The following is a 20,940-nucleotide window of genomic DNA, read 5'->3' on the forward strand; positions in this document are numbered from 1 at the left end:
GTCTGTGGCTGCCTGCTTTGAGCATGTCCAGGTCTGTAGTTTCCAAAGCAGTCTTGAAGTGCAGCTGTGCTGTCTCTGACAAACCCGATCACTGTTTGGAAAACCGGTTTGGTAGCTTTTACCCTGGCTCTGTAGGCCGGTTCCAGCAGAACAGTTTGAGGTGGTTCAGAGAGGCCAATGTGGGGTGAGGGGGGACGCCTTGTATTTATCCCTTGAAGGACCAGGTCTAATGTGGCTGATATAGGCCTATGTGAGGCAGCCCAGTCTTTAAGTTAGCGTGTTGAAGTCCCGCAGCTACGATGAGAAGGCCGTCTGTGGTGTGCTGTCTGGCTGCTCACTGGTGGCTCGGTACAGCTCACTGCAGTACCTCCTCTCTGTCCTTGTTGCTGGGGTTAGGGGGTATAAAACAGCCACAGGAGAATCGGCTGTAAACTCCATCGGGCGGGTAAAAAGGATGCCTTTAGAACCATGGAACTCCACCAGTGGTGAACAGTGTTGAGCTAACAACGACAGCGTCCTCCACACCGAGCAGCACTGATGCATATCTCATTTATACGACTATTTATATGATAAAGCAGCATATGTATATTAATTTATGAATACATGCTGTGCTGTTGAAAATGTATACCAAATACAGAAGAGTCAATAAGAAACAGATGCTTCTTCATTTACATTAAATGAATATAAGAGCCGCTAGGCCTGGGTTCGATAGGTTATGGCAAGAGTTTATAGGTTTTAATATATGTACTCACTTCGCCCCTCTGCCTTGAGCTCACTGGTTTGCCCATGATGCTGTGACTCACACGCTCTAGCACATCAGTGGGGTAATGTACCCCCCCCGCTGTCATTAATACAGCCAATGCGAGTGGTCATTTGCTCTGACTCCAGTGCAGCTCTGGAGAGTATAAACAACTTCTCTTCAGAATGTCGTCAGGATATTTTACATGAAATTTTACAAAGCATGTTTAGGTTAGTTCATCTGGGAATTGTTGTTCAATTTGTTTGGGTTCCAGCGCATGTGGGCATTAGAGGGAATGAAGTAGTGGATCAACTGGCAAAATGTGGTTTGAAAGCAAACCAGATTGATATTATGGTACCCATCAGTAGAGCAGAAGTCAAATCTTTTACTAAAGTGGTTATCAAGCAACAATGGCAAAAACTATGGGACAGTAACACCAAAGGAAGACATTTATATCAGATACAAAGGGAAGTAGGAACAGGAAGCACTTGGGGGAGTAGTAGAAGAGAGCAGAGCATCAACAGCAGGATAAAATTGGGACACTCTGGACTAAACTCATCACTGCATCTGATTGGAAAACATCCAAATGGCAATTGTGATGGTTGCCAACAACCAGAGACAATACATCATGTATTTTTTAGCTGCCCGGACTATAACAGACAAAGATTCATTTTGAAAACTGCACTGGAACAACTCAACATCAAGGACATGGATTTCAAGGCAATGTTTGAAAGTAAATCAAGAAATGAAGCAAACAAGCTGATCTTCAAATTCCTCAAAAGCACTGGTCTGAGGACAAGGATTTAGTATGAACATTCAATAACTAAACAGTAGGTGGCGATATATGCTCCAAGTGGAAGCGATTCGCCATTAAAGAAAAGAAGAAGAAGAAGAAGATTTTTCGCCCGGACGACTTTCAGTGTAGCACACCTGAAAACACATCTGACACATGCCGCCGCGACAGCAGCGCTATGTCGAGACATTAAACCATGCTGTATGAGACATTAGACTGTAGATAAGTTATTAAAATGTCGGAGGCGTCACACAGAGCAGAGGAAGCTCCTAACTGGATCCTCGTGCACCCAGCAGTGAGTATCCTCCGTGCTGCGTTCACAGGTCCGACGCTAAATCATGCAATAACCAGCATTTCTCCTTCTTGCTGTTTTAGTATCAGCAAATGAAAAGTCTTGAGTTGGAGGACAGTGCACAGGTACACGCAGCTTTCCTCGTGTACATGGATCTGTCTGAGGGTGAGTTTGAGAACATTTAGCAGGAGCCATTACTTTGTGTCTGTTTTTGTGTGTCATAAATATGGGGTCAACAGAGTGATGGTCATTTTTATCTATATTTAAAAAAAATTATATAAAAAGGAATCAGTTGTGTTCACTTTAAATTGTTTCCCCACCATTATAGTTAATTGTTGGTTCAATACATATAAGGATAAAGTAACATAAATAGCCCCTTTAAAAAAACGTTTTAAAGGCCCCTATTATACTATTAAAAAGGTCTCAGATATATAAAACAAGTCTCTGAAGTGTTTGGGTCTACATACCAAACTGATCATTGTAGCATGCCTTAAACCCCTCTATTTCAGCCCTGTTTCAAAAGTGCTGATTCTGTAGCTTTAAATGCTAATGAGCTGCTGCTGGCCACGCTCCTCTGAGAGATGATTGGTTTGAAAAAACACAATGGTGCTATAGGAGGAGATGATAAGGTGGGCGGGGGTTACCTTGGTTGGTTATTGGCACAGCACAAATAGCTAATTAATTCACTATCAAAAACAGTTCTGACGACATACAGTGAACTTGTTGTGGTAGCCGGTTCAATATTGTCCGAGTCAAACCGTAAGTGTCATGTTATATTTACTCCCTTAAATTCTCTCAGCAAAATCGACACACTTAAGGAATTTTAAAAGAAAGACTGTCAAGGATAAATGGTTGACTAAAGCCCATTACTGACCTGATTAAATGTTTCCTTTTTTGACAAATTGGGAGACCTTTTATCATCTCTGTATAAAGTGCACTCAATTCTGATGTATCAATACGCATAGGTAACATATATATTATCTTAACCTTGATCCTTTCATTTGTGTCTATCCAGCCAGAGAGAACTATAAAAACATGTTCTAAACGGGGAAAGGGGATTCAGCAGTGAGAGAAAACAAGTGTGTCTCCTCCACAAAGTCCTCCATCATAATAAGATGTGTAGGACCCCCTACAGTTCGACCCAGAGTAAGTTAGCTCTCACTGTCTCACGTTTATTCTGTGCTTCTTGCTCCTTGCAGTGCGTCAGTGGAAAGAGGTGTCCTGTGTCAAGAGTCCTGAGTTGCAGGTGGTTCTGCTGGAAGGGAGGGAGAAGGAAGGAGCACCCATCCAGACAGTTTTTCCACTGCCTACTCACCGACCTCTGAGCCACCAAAGGTAATGAGACACTGGGGAATCTCTCAAATGTACTGGCCCCTCCGCCCTCTCGGTTCTTTGGTTGAAGACTTTTACCATCACAAGGCTAACAGCTTCCCCCTCTCTGCCGTGCAGCATACGTTATGTGCTGGACCGAGGCTTTCCCATGCTGCTGTGTGCCGTAGCCTCTGACTCCACCCTGGTGTACCAGAGGATGACTGATGGGTTGGTGACACCGGACCCTCCTACTGGTCCCTTCCAGGATATGGGTCGCCGGCAGCACCGGAAGAGGCGGAAGCAGCAGTGAGACGGGTCCAGCTGCAGAACTCCAGGATCAGGCCCAGCTCATCCATTGGACCCTTTTATGTCCAAAGCTTAGAGAAGGAAGTGATGTCAGAAACTGTCTCACAGAGATGATAATCCGGATACGATAACATACATTCATCAGTAATAGAAGGGTGCAGGGATGATGTATTTTTTTGTAGGTGCAAAAAGTCTGTGGGATTTTCACAATTGATTTTGTCAAAAGGATGGTTACGATACTCGCATGTTTTGTTCAGTGGGATAATGTTCACATAAATAAGACAACGTAAGGCTATAAACAAACGGTCGTGGTCACATGACTTCACGTCTCCTCCACTTAGCTAAAAGCAGCTAGTGTTTAGTGTGATGACGTTAGTAGTCTCATTTAGCCACTTAATAGCAACCGCCGTTTTGAAGACACAAAGAAAGATTACTCATACCTGCACCACTATATAAGCCACACAACCTCTACCAATAACAAGGTTAACAATACATTCTGTTCGAAGTCATGTAAATGTAACGTTAAGTAGCAAAAACTTGAGCTAACCTTATGAGTTGGCTCACGTTAGCTAGCTATGCTAATGGTGATGCTGAAATATTTAAATTCTTTGCTCTTTTTTCCTGTTGTGCTAACTTTAAATTAATTTAGTTAGCATAGCTAGAAATCTCCTAGGGTTAGCATAGGTTATTTGTTGCTTTGTGTGACTTCTTTTTTTTAGCTACAGTTGTACCAAATATTAAGGTTGTAATGTTTACCTTTGTATTATAAGGGGAAGTTGTGTGGTATAGACATGATGTATTAAATATAAATCCAGTAGGCTACTTTAATGAATCCCCAATTAACGGGATAAAGAAACTACTGCACAATATAATACAGTGGCAAGTGAATGTTAATTATTGATAATGAATCGCGATAAAACACAAAGGATTTTCAACCTTACCACACACTGAGTTTCCACCACCAGTATCAATGCCAAGGTGGGCCAGAGCCTGGAGCTTCGCACGGGGATGCTATCAGAAGCACTGAACGGCTGGAGTGAGAAGACACTTTGGTGCTTTGTACGAATAAAGAAGAGCAGAATTCGACAGAGACACTGTAAACTGCTCTTAAAAAAAAAGGTGTACTGATAACATGTCAGCAGAGGAACGTGGACACATTGCATCTCTAGGAAACCTTTAGTTACATCCTAATAGGGGAAACAGACAGACGAGACATGCCATGTTTGAGAGATTAGTTGACTGGGTGCTTCTTCAATGGAACCAAGGATATTCAAACCATTGTTTAACGCAGCAATTTCAGCAAAGTTAATTTGAATCATACTAAAACCGGCTGAGCTACAGTGAATATAATTATTGTCGACAAAATGATTCATCCGGCAGGAGTGAGACAATACTGTAAGCTGTATGGATAACTTACTGAAAACACTTTTTATTTTCTAAAAAAACAAAAGTTCAACATAGAAACACAACAACATATTACTGGTGAGCGAAATACATAATCAGACTTGTATGTGATGAAGCAGTGTCCACCCTGTAGGTATAACACGGGACGGATACTGAAGCAGGGGACATGGAAGACCCTGCTGTGTGAGTGCACGAGTGTCTGCTCAAACAGTGTCTTTATGAGAGGAAGGACTTGACCACTTGAGACAAAGATTACAACACTTCAACCCTGAGCCTTATTCAACATAGATTCTCTACATCATAGCAGAAAACAGACATGGACAGACGCTACGAAAATGATTGCGTCCAGAAATAAGGATTATATGAGAGAAAATGTTTTTGTTTTTGCGTTTTCAAGAATAAAGTAGCAAATGTTGAGGATAATTGTCCAACTGAGAAAATATCTGACCACTAGTGTTAGCGCATATACTGGACTTTGACTTTATTATTGACATTTTGCCTTGAAATGCAAAATAAAAAAAGATTCCTCCTCATTGTTGCCTGGCACTAATAATCTTCTGTAGACAAACACAATGTACTGGCCAACGTACTGTAGAAAAGAGGTTCATACTGTGTCTTGGAATGCAGGAAGTTTCCAAACGGTTGACTTTTCAGGGAGGCATTCAAGAATGGAATATTGAAAGTGATGCAGATGGAGATATACGTTTTCACGGTAAGTGCCCACCAGAGCACTGGCTGCTTCTGCCATTGGAAATGTAAATGTGCAACAGTCGTAATGTTTCAAATGTCTCAGTGATGGCCATTTATATTGACCATACAGGACTTTTCCAAGGTTGGGAAGAAAAGCAAGTGTGTCTTAAAATCCCAAGATCTCTGTCATCCTGTAATGACTTCATTAAGGAAGTAGAATGTAATGTTCTTCTTTTCGAGGAGGTTAAAAATACTTTGATTTTGGTGGTCCTTTCTCTCTTAGTTGAGATACGAGCAGGTTGTGAGCAGGAGGGCAAAAAGGTGCTTGATTCAAGTCTGTAATCCATTTTTCTCAGGCGTGGACATACAAGGGACCTTTCCCCTGAGTTAGCACATGGTACGGTCCATCCGTAGCACTGCCATGACAGTTCCTCCACATTGGCGCGATGGACACACGAGCACAGTGCTATGTCATATCTTCTTCCTCTTCTGAGCAGTAGTCCTGGCCCTGTAGACAAAACACAGATATGAGTGTACACAAAGTATTACATGATAGTATGTGTCTCAGTTTCCTTAAAGTCTTTACACAACCAAGGCCTGACAAATTAACAACCCAAACATCTAAAAATACTTACCTGCCAATATAAATATCTAGGGCTTTTATTGTGAAAGATAAACATTTAAGGATTGGTTTTGGAAAGCACGCCATTTGTCAGTAAGGAGCAATCAAGTTTGCCATCTTTGTTCAGACTAAGGAGTGCCCAGGCTTTTGCCTTATAATAATCACAATTAAAAGGGGCAACTCTGCGCAATGTGATTGGCTCATGGGTGTATTATTACATGTCACTTGTTAGACGCTTTTGCCCAAAGCGACTTATATACAATACAACTCAATACTTTAGGCATCCCCACAGGAGCAATTTAGGGTGAAGTGTCTTGCCCAAGGACACAGCGGCATGCTGATCGCAGAGGGGATTGAACCAGTGCCACCCTGATCCAAAGATCAGCGCACTGAGCCTGGCCTGCCTGTATAGAGAGAAGAAGATGCAGTGCAGGAGGCAGGTCCACGTTTATTCCTACGAAAGTTGTTCAACAGCACATCAGACCAAAATGGCCTGACTTGAGAACAATAATACCCACATTTTCCAGGGGTCTTCCGCATCCATGAAACCCACAGAGCATGCACACTTGTGTTTTCCAAAACCCGCCTCCTAGCCCATACGTCTCAGCCAGCCTCAGCTTAGCCAGGCTATTACTGCAATATACAACCTTTAGAATATAATGGTTTGCATAAGGACTTTTCAACTATTCCTCCAAATAATTATGAGCTGAATCATGTTTAAAATGGGAAAAAGTATTTATTGGCCAAAAGGCATTACATGACTCCACCAGATGACCACTAAAAAAAACTTGCTTCTAGCCCTGGTACACTTCCTGTCTGCTTGGATTGGCTGTGTGGGAAAGCTAAAAACAAAACTGTCCTTGTTTTGGAAAAATATCTGCTTCTCATCACTTAAAGGTGGGGTAGGTCATTTTGGAGAACCCAGCTCGAGTGCGCTAGAATTTGTAATACACAGCCGGAACAAATCTGCCACTTCCTTACAGAGCTCCTCCTCAAACACACACGAACGCACACATGACCAATGAGGGCACGAGATAAGTTTGTGCACAGATGGAAGGCTGACAGGCAGGTAGGCCATCCAGTTATTTTAGCCGGGCCGGCTCAGATGATTGGTCGTGCTTTTTACAGTACTACGGCTTCCAGAGATGAGATTTTTTTATGGGTTTTTTGTCAAAGCACAAGATATTCATTGCTATCGGGATGTTAAGAGCATTCCATGGAATATAACAAAAAGTGTATCTCGAGCCGGTTTCTCCAACTTACCATACACCACCTTTAATGTTGGCTCTTACAAAAACAAATGTATCCATTTGCCAATTCATCTCCTTACTTACCAGACATGCTGTGGCAGATGGTAATAACTCAGGTAAAAAAGGAAAAACAGCTGAGTGAATAGTGCATTAGAGACTATATTAAACAGCGGATAAAAACACATCTGGTGTGTGTGAGTATTTCAGCAGCAGGACAGTCCCTGTGCTTGTGCAATGAAGGAACATGTCACCCAGTGTGGCTCATCTATGTGTTTAAATACTCTATAGACAAAAATAGAGCTCTATGTTACAGAGAAACACACTGAATCTGGATTTAGATATACTGATATTAATGCCAGAATCAATTGTTAAAATGTTTTCAACCATACTAACCACACTAGTAGAAGCACATGACACATTGAGGTTTTTTTTGACACATCATTATGTCATCTGCTGTGTCCTCACAGATTGGCTGCAGTGATAGGATTAACCTCAGTGTCATTTAGACAGAGATTTGGGCAAAAACCCAATAACGATATAGTGTGATGCTTCGATGATGGGTTGTTGTTGTTGTTGTTGTTTCTTACCTTTGCAATTTTTTCGTCCAGCATCTTGAAGAACTCTTGCTGACTCTCTGAGGAGTGGATGCTCCTGCAGAGGAAATGGAACAACGTTAAAGATCGGCAGAATAACTCAGGGCATGGCCATGACTTTAAAGGATAGAATGGAGTGTCAAAAAACAAAATGAAAAAATGTTTTATTGTAAATAAAACAATGTGGACATATAATGGAAAAAAAATGGAAAACAAATATAGACAACAAATGAATGATAAAAATGTAATTGTGTTTCATTTTGTAATTTTTTTTTGCTGTACCTTATACATAGAAATATAAAACGGGCAATAGGGAAATGGTTTATAATTCAAANGTGTGCCTTGGCAGTCTCAGAATATAGACAACAAATGAATGATAAAAATGTAATTGTGTTTCATTTTGTAATTTTTTTTTGCTGTACCTTATACATAGAAATATAAAACGGGCAATAGGGAAATGGTTTATAATTCAAATTAATATTATTACATTTTTCCTTTAAATGTTTTATGTTACATTTTCACAATTATTGATGATTTTTTCTCTTGATATTTCATGTTTTTATGAACTTATCTATTTGTGTATTTATTCTTTATGGCAGCGCTATGACTAAATATAACTCAACAAACACAAGCTATGAACGCATGTTAATGATATTGAATCGTCCGTCAGGGACACTCACAGAATCTTTCCGTTCCCATTGGACCCTGACTCCTCCATGTGTTGACCTTTCCCCAGGAGAGCACTTTTCTCCTGCAGGACATCAAAGCACACACAATCACACACCTGCTCCTACAGCTGTCTCATATCCCATTATTCAGCAGAATAGAAATTACATCACGAGATAAAAACACAATCAGCTCAAAGTTGCCGTATATTGTAATGTAATCATGATATTTTGAAACAAATTAAAGAGGCCCTATTCTGCTTTTTTGGGTTTTCCCTTTCCTGTAGTGTGTTATAGGTTTTAGTGCATGTAAATGGACTCCTTTGTTAACTTCACATGGTGATATCACTATGTAACACTTGCGCTTTCATTGGCTATCACTCCAACGCATTGAACGTGATAGGCTAAAGGGTGGGAGATTTCTAATGCCCCTTTCACACCAAGGCTTTTCCCGTTCTAGCTCCGTGCTAGAGCTTTTCTGGTTCAGAACCGGTTCTTCGGTTCAGCTCCCGCTCTGTTCACAACGCCCAGAGTCCGACTGGTGCTGCGTCATCTGGGCGTTGTGAACAGAGCGGGAGCTGAACCGAAGAACCGGTTCTGAACCAGAAAAGCTCTAGCACGGAGCTAGAACNGGAAGGATTCAAAATAGCAGTTTTTTTCCTCCTCTCACAGCCTACTTAGCAAAGTCCTTCAGCTCCGTGGGCCAAGCTGAAATGCTTCCCGGGCCGGATCCGGCCCGCGGGCCGTATGTTTGCCATCCCTGAATGTAAACCATTAAAGGAAAATACACCTTCCTGCATTATACCTCCAAAGGATTGGGAACCAATGTGCAAAAAACCTTAGCACAACAAACTCGGACCACTGCAAAGATACACATGTAAGATTCTTATCTGATATTTTAAGTACAAAGACAATTTAAAGGCATATCGCTGGAGAGATGCTGTAAACACTAGGCAAACTAAATGGGTGAGATATACAACCCAAAACATTGTAATTTTTAGTTATAATTATTGATGTATTTGTTTACCATAACTTATTTATTGTCTTTTTTTTGTTAATTATACTACACATTATAATACACATTTTGTATTCACTTTTTAGGTTATTATTCATCTTCATTTTTGTGCTGTATTCTCTGTAACCATATTTTTTTTTTTTTTAAACAAAAACAATTCTGTCAGTTGTTTATATTGTCTAAGAGTGTGTTTTCCTCCTGTGTCTCAGGTACAATAAGCTGAGTCGTCACATCAGAGAACTCGTCCAGAAAATCCGAGACCTGGATGAGAAGGATGGCTTCAGAGCTCAGAGCACACACCATCTGCTGGAGAAACTGTGAGTTATTGAGTCTCTTTGTGATATCGTTTACCCTGACCGAATCATCCATCTTATACCTTTAAGTCAACACTCAGGGCTTGCTTCACAAAACAGAGGGGAGGTCTTCTTCTCCCTTTGAGCTTACCTTGGGTTTTCCTGTGTGATCAAGGTGGCTCACTTTCAACTATGTAGATCACCATGGCAACCTACAAGCTCACTTTTTCCTTTTGCTATAATCAACATAGCAACGCCCAAGTGACCAACATGAAAACCCAAGTGAAATGCGTACACACATTGTAGTACGCATGTGTGCGTGAAACTATAAATCTGCTTTAAGTTGTACATCATACAGGCTCCTAGTTTGACTTGTTTGACAGTCATGGTTTATCCTTTTGAAAGTACAATATCTCACTGATGATTTTATTGTTTCTTCACATTAGGTACAGTATCGGTCTGACGCCCACCAAACAGAATCTGTCCCTGACGGAGAAGGTCACAGCTTCTTCATTCTGCAGGTAAACCACCCCACACACATGTTGTACTTTAATAGAGTGCAGGAATAATTCCTCGAAAATGAGTTAGCATTTTAGCAGTTCTGTACCCCCTCGTCTTAAAATCAATGAATTTTGGAACGTAATTTTGGTAAGATTCAAGAAAATAAGGTAAGGACATAAAATGTGTCAGTAAATACCGCACTGATGAATATCCAAAGCTTCTACGTGTCATTAAAATGGCAGTTGCTAACAAGAGACTAAATGAGACTACTCAATGCCGCCACGCAAACATTAGCCGCCTTTAGCTTAGCGCTGGTGCGCAGCCATGCGACCATGATGAAGTTTGTTTACAGCCCAACGTAAGCTTTTAGTTTTGGTTTGTAATTACTGTTCTAATCTCATAAAAGTTGTGTTAAAATGTGAAGATCAACCTGCTGAACAAACCTGAAAGTACCACAAACGTGTGTTGGCCATGGATCTTATTTTCTGCAAATCCAGTGGGAAAATCCCATTGCTTTATAATCAAGGGAACGCTCATTAAATCCACGTGTGACTCCTGCAGGAGGAGGCTGCCCAGCATCATTCTGAACCTCCGTATGGCTCAGAACCTGAAGACCGCCATCACCTTCATCCAACAAGGACGTATCCTTCACTACAGCATTGTTGTGTCTAGAATTTCCTTCCACAGATAAGTTAGTTTGGTCTATGCCCATGGGAATAAATATGTTTGCAGTATTGACCTTGACCCAGTCTCAGATGTGCGAGTTGGCCCGGAGATTATCACAGACCCGGCATTTCTCGTCACAAGGTTAGTTTACAACATTTGGTTCTGCCAGGATTGGTTTTGAACTACTTTATGTACTAAAGGGCATTACACAAAAACCTACATTACTGAGAATATAGATAAATGAGGAAAAGCATCTCAATGGATGCAATATTTACACGTTGACTTTTTTTCAGAAATATGGAAGACTTCGTCACTTGGGTGGACTCCTCTAAGATCAAGCAGCATGTCCTGAATTATAATGATGAGGTGAGTGAGATTTATGGATCAGCCCTCACCTTTATCGTACAGACAATGACCACCTAGGGATTGAACCACTCATGAAAATTGTTATTGATAGTACCAGAAAAGTAGAGCATTATGCTGATGTGTGTTTCTTCTGCAGAGGGACGACTTTGATCTATTGGCATAAATCTGTGGTGTAAGCTCCCTCATCACCCCGGAGGAAAGGACTTTACTGTCAAATAAGGAAATGGACAACCCTCAAGGACACCTCTGAATCTCCTACCAACTTGAAAAATGTGGGAAGAAAAAAGTTCTCCTAAACAAGGACAGGAGTAGATTACACATTGTTCACCAAACAACATCTCTTTTAGTGGTGCCAGCCTTAACTATTCAACGTTTCTGGATTCATCTCCTGCTCCTCCGTAAGAGCACACAGTCTCAGTTGTTTCCTCATGTTCCCAGCAGAGCCCCCCCCCCCCTGGACTGTTTTCCTCCTGTTGTATTAACATGAGCAGCATGTGAGCAACCTGTATGTTAAGAGCCTGAACCATATGGGAAAACAATCCATTTTTTTTTTTATATTGTCATAACAATATGTCCATAATTTTTTTGAAAAAATAGTAAAATGATCATTTGTATTGTACCAAAATGTTTTTTTGAATGTGAAGTATGTTGAATAGCATTTGTAGGCCCAGAAATCTCTGCAGCACTAAAATACTTCATACAAATGGTCTTTGAGTCATATTTTACAAAAGTCTAGTACACCTTGCGGTTGATACATTTCCGATTCATCTTTTAGTCTTGCTTTGTGAGATAGGAAATGTTGGTTTGTAAGTACCATCCAGCTCATATTAACATGTTTTCATAAATCCAGCTGTAAAATAGAAACTTTGATAAATATTTAATATTTTCATTAAGACTTTGTTACAATGTAAACATTCGGAACAATAAACATTCATTTATCACAGTATTGGGACTTCACAAAAACCTGTCACACATGGATTCACCTATAATGCTTAAACTCTGAAGAAAACCCCAACCGGCTTATAAATTAACTTACAAACACCCTGCTCCTAATATTCCAGTAAACAGGTACATGAACTCACCATGAGGCATTTGCTCCCATACAGAGAAACCCAATGGCTCCGTGTACACCATGTACATGGTATGAGTCAAAGTTGGATAAAACACCAAAAGAATATCTACCTTCTAGGGATAGACTGTATACTTTTCCTTTAAAGCACCCTGTCTTTTAAGAGTAAAGTAACAGCATCAACTTTTAAAGGAATACTTCGAGTACTCCTTTACATTTCCCAAAGGAAACTCCCTCTCCCTTATTTTAAAGTCCTTGCTTGAGGGTCCATCAGAGCCACCAGAAGCGCACATAGATGATGAGAGTGATGACGCACACGGTCACAGCGGCCACCTTGGCGTATGTGGAGCGGGTGTTGAGGTACTTGGCGTCGCTGCGGTACTTCTTTGAAAGGCTTGTCAGGTTGCTGGCTTTAGTGTCTAGAGCTGTGGGAAGAAGAGTAGAAAATAAATTAACCAGAGACTTACTTTAAAAATGAAATATTATACTCATTTTAAAGATCATTATTGTATTGTGTGTCTACTGTGACATGTCTCCATGCTTTAATGTTCAAAAAGCTCTTTATTTCTCTCATATTGCCTGTGCTGCAGCACCTCTTTTCACCCTCTGTCTGAAACCAGAGCGTAATCTGCTCTGATTGGTTAATGCATAATATATTACTATGGGTTTAATATTTAATTTTCACAAAAGCAAAGTAGCAGCAAACTTGTAAGGGATTTAGGATTCAGGTGGTTTTTGGTTCCTTCTGCTCTTGCTAGGACTGATCTTTCTTCATTCCTGTAACCCACTTACCAGAAAGACATTCTCCTCTTTGCAGAACTTCTTCAATATTTGCCACCATGATCCTCTGGACGTCCTGTAGCTCTGTGTTGATGCTGCTGAAGTTCCTCCTGGCCCGGCCGTCTACGTATGACCTCTTTGTTTTCTGGATGTATGTGTCTGAAACAATGCATGTAGGACAAAGTCAGAGGGTTGTGTGAAAGACTTCTTGAATGTAGCAGATCTCAAACAGTCTTACCAAACTCGATGAAAGAGTACGGCCTGGTTACTGTGGTCACTCTCTTCCCGTACTGGTCGTAGAACTCTGTGTGGAGCTCTTCGAGGTATACAAACGCCATCTTTTTGGGGAAGGAAGCCTCACAGAGGAACAGGTAGCATACACCCTCTGCTATTAGGTAGCTGGAAACAAAAAACCAGACCAATTCAATGGATCTTTATAATGCCTGTTAATATCAAACTAAACGTCACCAAACTAATTGTGAAATATTATCGAAGTAAAGTGGATTTTACCCCTTTAAGAATACAAATTAAAGGAATAGTTTGGATATTCTGAAGTGGGGTTATATGAGGTACTTATCCATAGTCAGTGTATTACTCAAGCATTATACTGCTGTAAACAGGAGGCAGCAGCAAACTAATTTTTAGACCCCTATAATTATGTTAATGTATGCTTTATTGAGAATATTTTCACCACTCAGTCTGTGTGAATTTTTTCAGTTTGGAATCCTCCAACTCCCATAATAACGCCAAACAAACTAGCTGATATGAGGCAGCGATACAGCAGCAACTCCTTTGTTCTGCGAGATAATATGTGGATTTTTATCAATGGAGTCTGGTGGTTTTGGCGAGAGCATAGATGGATATAATATTGACAGTTCCTTGTCGTAAAATGAGGTCTGAATGGAAAGTAAAGGTGAAAATATTCTAAATATTGATATAATGTTTACTTAAAAGGTAGGGTAGGTAAGAATGGAGAAACCAGCTCGAGTGTGCTGGAGTTTGAAAGTACGCAGCCGAAACAAATCTGCCCCTTCCATCAGACTTCCTTACAGAGCCCCTCCTCCAACGGACGCGCACATGACCAATAAGGGCACGAGATAAGTTGGTGCACAGATGGAAGGCTGACAGGCAGGTAGGCCATCCAGTTATTTTAGCCGGGCCGGCTCAGATTATTGGTCGTGCTTTTTACAGCGCTACGGCTTCCACAGATTTTTTTATGTATTTATTGTCAAAGCATTTAATATATTCATTGGTATCGGGATGTTAAGAGCATTCCATGGAATATAACAAAAAGTGTTTCTGAAGTGAATGACCTACCCCACCTTTAAGTGGATATTGATTGATTTAGGTGTGCCTTTCTTTTAGATGCTGAATTAAGTTTTGCTGCTGCTCCTGCTCCAAATGTATAGGGAAAAGTATGATATTCATACTTTCCCTGCTTGTGGTAACTTACTGGAAGTTCATGTCCCCAGCCTCCAGCGTACAGCGGTCCGGACTCTGAGCGTTCAGTTTACGGCACAGCTGCTTGGCTTGGCTCTGGTAGTGCTGCAGGTCTCTTCCTGACTGATAGACATGAAGAAAAACGAGGTTATAGTCAGTTGTATGGCATTTACAAATACTCTTTTATCAAGATTCATTAAAATGACACAAACCGTCCAAAAACCACTTCCTTTTTTTAAAGAAATTTCTGCGCTACCAGGTCCTTTAACAACAGAGATAGATTTGAAAAAGAAACGGAGGCGGAGATGTGTGAATGTTTCCCAGGTTGTTATCGACCCAAGATCCACAGCAGTGGGGAATGAATAATCCCAATATATTCTATGTTTTTTTTACATTTAATCATTTATAGGCCGAATGTGTAGGATAAGGGCACATTTTTGCTGTAAAAAAAAAACGACTGACATTCTCATAATTTGATGTCAACATGATTTTCAAGTAGTGCATGTTTTATGTTGCAGACATATCTACTGAAATCACATGCCAACTGACTAGGCCCATCCTGTCTTGTAACACCACTTGTTTTTAGTTATTCGTTTATTTATGTATTATTTTAGAACTATAATGACTCTTCATTTAGATTTTATGGAGCCAGTAGGAGAGGTGAACTGCTGCCCTCTATCTGTTATACAGGGCATTACACATTCATAATTCAAATGCATGCATATTGTTACGGAGCTATCATTTATGAAAAATCGTTAAAAAAATATGTCTATCAACCTTTCCGCACGCAAAACAATACACTTTTTAAATTTGTATCTAGCTAAACGTAGTTCCTTTTATTTCGACAAATTCCATTATAATAATTCACAGAGTGATGGACAACCGAAATGCAACTACGTATGTTATCGTTACTGACCTTTACATACAAATATCATATTTTCTATAGTAAAACTCCTGCTTTGTTTATTATTTTCATAGCAAATGTAACACTAGTAATTAAAATAAAGACTTCACTCTTGTTATTTGGAGAACTACATTTGCGGATAAGCTAGCAGTCCTTAAACAGTATGATTTGTGAATGGAGCCTGGCGTGGAGCTCTGTCCTCACACAGAGGCTAACGGAGCTAGCATCCCTCCTACCTGCTCATCCTCCTGAATGGATGCGGCGAGCGGGAGTCCGTCCGCCACCCGAGCGATCATTGTGAGGGTCGTCATACCGCTGGAGGTCAACTATCGGCAGGGTCAGCTGCTGCTTTTGGTCAAAGACAGCGCACTTAAAAAACTTTCTATCTTTTGCTGTCAACTTTGATGATGCAGAAGGAATGAGCTGGACGGAAGTTCCTGGTGCGCCGGTGAATTCGGCCCGGGTGGAAACTGATTAGACTTCGTAGTCAAATTTCCATCGCATAAGAGGTAGGATGCAACTAAAAACTGTAAAGAAAAAAGACTGTGGTTATGTGAAAAAATATACCAAGTTAGCTGTTGGTTGATCCGCTTTTGTATTCTCTAAAAAAATACATGTTCTCCCTTTAACAGGGTATCAGGACATGAGCCCGGAGCAGACAGCTGGCAGACGGACGGACCGCATCTGCATCGCCGATGCCTGTGTGGAGCTGCAGATGCGCTGTCTGGGTCCTCCGTCTGGAGTGAAGCCTCTCCGTACTAAACCCAGAGGAACCATGGTCAAACCAGATAGGTAATTTCCCCCATTACTGTACATGCATTTCGATATTTTACGCTTGCTGATTCCTTACATGCGATATAATCTGGCTATTTCCTGCTGGCCGTGGAATGGCTGCTCTTTTGTTATTATTTGTTTAAGGAGCCCTGCACGTTATTCCCTCTCTGTGATGAATGTTTGAAATATTTCAGCTAAAAGGGGATGCATGTTACTCTCATCTTTCTTCTTGTTTGCTCCCCTAACAGTATTGGATGTAGCTTCTATCTTTATATACAAATGTGTGCAGAGCAGCTGCGCGATGGTCCATGCAATTAGGGGATCAATCACTCTCCAATGTACCTGGAGCTTAATGTAAAACACTACCGGGTGATTGGCACCAACACACCGTCATTTTAGCCATGATACTGCGGGGTGGGAGCACTTGAACACCGCCACAGATTAATCCTGTGCGTCGCAGTACCCCCCCCACCTCCCCTGACAGAGAGGGGAGCCGGCGGATTGGCACGGGGGTACCACACCGACTGAAAGGCCTTATTGTTGCGGTGCAGCTGGCACCACCTTCTGATTGGTGTTCCAAGGCGCTGCTTGCATGATTTACAGCGCGGCTACACGGTGTATTCAGGAACAGATAGGGAAGCCAGCGATTTAATTCCAGGGTGGGGCACTTCATGACTAATTGATTGTGAAAAAATACTGTAAACCCAGCTGGAGTCCAGGAAGACTTCCTTTCCTCTCAGAGGCGGATATGATAGTAAATACACACATGCAAACAGGACCTATACACATTAGCCACGAAATGAACACATAGTGGAGCAAAGGACCTGTCTCGTTGTGGCAGGTTCATTGCCTTGCTCAAGGACACTTCAGCAGGGTCCAGGAGTTGAACCCGCATCTCTCAAGCCACAAGTACACACAATGTTTTGGGACTCAAACCAGTGACCATCCAGTTCCTAAGCGGACTGAGCAACTGACTCTAAAATAGTCAATGGCAAAATTGTTGCTGTTTGATTTCTGATTATTTTAGTCAAAAAAGCAACTTTTATAGTTCCAGCTTTCTTTAAAGGGGCCCTATTCTGCTCATGCTCAGGTTCATATTTGTATTTTGTGCATCAACTGTGACATGTCTCCATGCTTTAATGTTCAAAAAGCTCTTTATGTTTCTCATACTGCCTGTGCTGCAGCACCTCTTTTCACCCTCTGTCTGAAACCAGAGCCCAGTCTGCTGTGATTGGTTAGCTGGCCTGTTCTGTTGTGATTGGTCAACTGCTTAGAGATGATGTCACGCAACTGAGCGTACAATGTGTTGGAGCGCTAGCCAACAGAAACGTTAGTGTCACATACTGATGTCATTATGTTACAGAAGAAAACCAAGGGGTCCAATGGAGGCGTTTCAGGCAGGGGAGGGTGAGTGTGTGGAGGGAACACAGGGATTGTAGCCTTTGCAGACCAGTTAAATGCACTTAAACCTTTAGGACACACTACAGGAAGGGAAAACCACAAAAAGAACAGGCCCTCTTTAAAATTATACTTATATCTAAATACAGTGTAATCGTTATCTGTTATTTCGGAACACAGTTTATGTAAAGAATGTGCAGCGTCAGCCCTTTTGGTAATTACATAGAGCAGACTGTCCTCTAACGTGTCTGACAGATGCTCCGCTCATGATTTCCCCGGGGACAGAAGCTAAATCAAGAGATCGTCTGAGGTATTTCTGCTGGGAAAAGGTCTTTGCTTACAGAATACCTTTGTGAACTCCTGATTTACACATATCTGACCATGCTTCCCCCCCCCCAGGTGTGCCTGTTGTGCTCAGGGCTGAGGAGCAGAGCAGCTGAGGGTGGGAGATGGGCTGCACCTCTGCCAAGCAGGTGTCTGCCGTGCCCAGCGGGGAGGAGCGCCAGAGCAAAGCCCACAGCAACGGGGACCTCCACTCCGGTCAGTCTGTCCACTCACTATCATCACATGTCCCATGCACTTTAAGTGTGTTCAAATCCCTTAAGAGCCTTGCTTTCATTTGGGGTTGAAGTAATATACAGTATATGAGGTATGTGCCACTGCCAAGTGGCTGCTTGCTGTGCGATTGGAACCAAATATCAATTCACATGTTCTGCTACTTTTACTCTGCTGCATTTAAGATGGAAATATTGTACATTTTACACAATTATTATTCAACACTCATTGTTACTGGCTACCTTTTATAAATGCAAACACATGGTCTGCCTGTATAATATGATGCCGTACTTCAGAACCATACTACTTATCTACACAGTGTTCAAAATTGGTTAAACATGACAGAGATTACATGAACTGCATAATGATTACTTTTACTTTTGTAAAAAAGATGAGGTTTTTGACACAAGAGCTAGCGGATTTGGAAAATAATCTAATCTCTATTTTATTTTATAATAATAATAATAAATAATAATGCATTGCATTTTTTATTAGAGCGCTTTTACAGGTGCTCAAAGCACTTTACATTACACATGTAAGACTCATTACTGTGGACATTACCCACAGGAGCAAATGCAGGTAAAGTGTCTTGCCCAAGGACACAACGGCCTGACGCAGTGCCGGCCGAGGCGGGATTCGAACTGGAGTTCACCATCGCCCCTTGATCTGATGACCAACGCTCTAACCACTGCGCCAAAACTGCCCAATTTTGAACCAAATACCTTGAAAACTTGATGATAATGCTTTCATAAAATATTCACACAATGCCATTTTCAGAACGGAGTAAGAAAGTGGGTTTAGGCAAATAATAAATCCGTCTAGTTAGTTCTTAAAATAAATCCCTTCACAGTAATGCAGATTTTAAAGCAACAAAAAGATAACACTAAGCAAAACTACAATATCCACATAATGAGATGATGGCTAATCCATATTACAATCAATACATTTAATATCAATATATCGACTAGCTCTATTCTAGCCACCATTCATCTGTCATTCTGCAGACATTTATGTTCCTGTGTGACACAGCCTGTGGTGGCTTTCTAAAGATTAGACCACATTTATATCAATATAGGAATTTGAAATGTAATATATTTAACATCATTCTGGAGTCTTGTTAGATGTATCCATGGTGATCCTGATGCTCTCAGTTAAGGATGAAAGCATGAATTATTGCTTTATTAAAGGCAGAAGCGCATGAGAGCTGAAAGGTGCTGACATCATTATGGAAATGCTTTATGTTCTTATAAAACACAATCTTTCAGTAGGTAAAAGCAGACACAAGTTAATGCTGTGATGTCAAAACAGATCACTTTGTGATGAGTTTCATTTCAAAATCTCTGGATGAATAGGACACAAAGGTTGGGCTTTACAACATAACAAATGTGAATCCATAATAATTATGACGATAATAATAACAGAACACAGTGTGAATGCAAACTTGATTTGAACATTTTAATAGTTAGCAGTGTTTCATATATTTCTTAATTCAAACATCTCTATAGATTATTAAGGGTCACGCTTAATTAACATGAGCAATACATTGATTTGAAGGACATGCTGCTTTCTCAATCAAATTAAAAGCAGTTTGTCCAAAGTTCAGACCTAATTGACTTAAGACCTTCAATGTGATATTTCTGGTCAAATAAAGGGGAACAAATCCCAGCTGTCACATCCTAATAAAACCCTTAACATGTGCTTTATTTTTGGCATATTCACACAATCTGTCAAATAGTTAAAACCTATAATTGTCATAGTTGTTGTTAAAGCTGCTACGGAGGAATAATAAATGCAGCTTCAATAATAACTGGCACAGCGTTAATGTGATGTGTTATAACTGAGTCCATCAGGCCATCATGCACTGTTTCAATTTCCTCCTTTCAAATGCGTGGAAGTGGAAAGAAAGAGAAGCAGAGAAAAGAGGGGCTCAAGTGTTCTCCGCTCACCAGCCATTGTTCAGAGAGGATTTAGTCTGCAGCGTGAGAACTCCAGCACACCATGACTTTGCCAAGAAGTGAGCACTATTAACCCGGAGGCGTGTTTTAATAAGAGGAGACGTCCTCTCTAACTCTCTTTCTCCCACTCTGTCACAGATGAGTACAAGATGAAAGGAGTGCAGAAAGTCAAGTACATCAGCGGAGACGAAGGAGGAGTCGACGGCCAGGACAGCACAGTGCGTGTTTTATAGAGCATACACGAGAAAATGAATACACTTGATATGTAAATAACAAATTAGAAGACATTGAGAGGGAAACAAAGGGTAAAGAAAACGATGGTCATCAATTGATAGGATATAAATACATCATTAATTATACTTACCTAATAATGTAACTGGAAGATTATTAGTAACATTTTGTGTTCAACACCTCACCCATTTTACCTATCCTGTGTCAAATTATGTACTTTATTTCTAATTATAATAAAAGAAAATCAATTTCTAATATTTAATTTACAAGATAATTCCTTTTATACGGGTATTTTTTCCCGTTAAGTACATCAATAACGCTTGTTTTG

At 40.8% G+C, this 20,940-nt stretch overlaps 3 protein-coding genes and 2 long non-coding RNA genes across 5 annotated transcripts in view; 2 read left to right on the forward strand and 3 right to left on the reverse strand.

The window, feature by feature from the left end:
* Window positions 1–20,940, reverse strand: part of LOC104948393 (matrix metalloproteinase-15-like) — a 162,556-nt gene that overhangs the window by 109,346 nt on the left and 32,270 nt on the right. The gene's annotated exons all lie outside the window — the stretch shown is intronic.
* tsen15 (TSEN15 tRNA splicing endonuclease subunit) lies at window positions 1,630–5,378 on the forward strand. The gene is made up of 4 exons (XM_010774583.1): window positions 1,630–1,827; window positions 1,908–1,989; window positions 3,024–3,159; window positions 3,274–5,378. The coding sequence occupies exons 1-4, from the start codon at window positions 1,768–1,770 to the stop codon at window positions 3,443–3,445; spliced, it is 450 nt and encodes a 149-aa protein (XP_010772885.1). The 5' UTR covers window positions 1,630–1,767; the 3' UTR covers window positions 3,446–5,378.
* Window positions 4,849–8,773, reverse strand: LOC104948388 (uncharacterized). The gene is made up of 3 exons (XR_798680.1): window positions 8,681–8,773; window positions 7,995–8,058; window positions 4,849–6,043 (listed from the first exon to the last, which is right to left on the reverse strand). It is a non-coding gene; the product is annotated as an uncharacterized lncRNA (long non-coding RNA).
* LOC104948387 (vesicle-trafficking protein SEC22b-B-like) lies at window positions 12,369–16,251 on the reverse strand. Its single transcript, XM_010774581.1, has 5 exons — window positions 15,936–16,251; window positions 14,809–14,918; window positions 13,594–13,754; window positions 13,368–13,514; window positions 12,369–13,000 (listed from the first exon to the last, which is right to left on the reverse strand). The coding sequence occupies exons 1-5, from the start codon at window positions 16,008–16,010 to the stop codon at window positions 12,846–12,848; spliced, it is 648 nt and encodes a 215-aa protein (XP_010772883.1). The 5' UTR covers window positions 16,011–16,251; the 3' UTR covers window positions 12,369–12,845.
* LOC104948386 (uncharacterized) lies at window positions 16,119–20,603 on the forward strand. Its single transcript, XR_798679.1, has 4 exons — window positions 16,119–16,208; window positions 16,332–16,491; window positions 18,271–18,411; window positions 20,520–20,603. It is a non-coding gene; the product is annotated as an uncharacterized lncRNA (long non-coding RNA).

This window comes from Notothenia coriiceps, unplaced genomic scaffold (assembly GCF_000735185.1).
Source record: "Notothenia coriiceps isolate Sejong01 unplaced genomic scaffold, NC01 NC01_scaffold00014289, whole genome shotgun sequence".
NCBI classification, from domain to species: domain Eukaryota; kingdom Metazoa; phylum Chordata; class Actinopteri; order Perciformes; family Nototheniidae; genus Notothenia; species Notothenia coriiceps.

Bases quoted from the DNA above. Each gene is read 5' to 3' on its own strand.
- tsen15 (XM_010774583.1), top strand. From the start codon at position 1,768: ATGTCGGAGGCGTCACACAGAGCAGAGGAAGCTCCTAACTGGATCCTC. The intron at 1,828-1,907 runs GTGAGTATCCTC...TTGCTGTTTTAG, and splicing joins GGATCCTCGTGCACCCAGCA to TATCAGCAAATGAAAAGTCT. The intron at 3,160-3,273 runs GTAATGAGACAC...TCTGCCGTGCAG, and splicing joins CGACCTCTGAGCCACCAAAG to CATACGTTATGTGCTGGACC.
- LOC104948387 (XM_010774581.1), bottom strand. From the start codon at position 16,010: ATGACGACCCTCACAATGATCGCTCGGGTGGCGGACGGACTCCCGCTC. The intron at 13,755-14,808 runs GTAAGTTACCAC...TTTTGTTTCCAG, and splicing joins GCTGGGGACATGAACTTCCA to CTACCTAATAGCAGAGGGTG. The intron at 13,515-13,593 runs GTAAGACTGTTT...GCATTGTTTCAG, and splicing joins GTACTCTTTCATCGAGTTTG to ACACATACATCCAGAAAACA.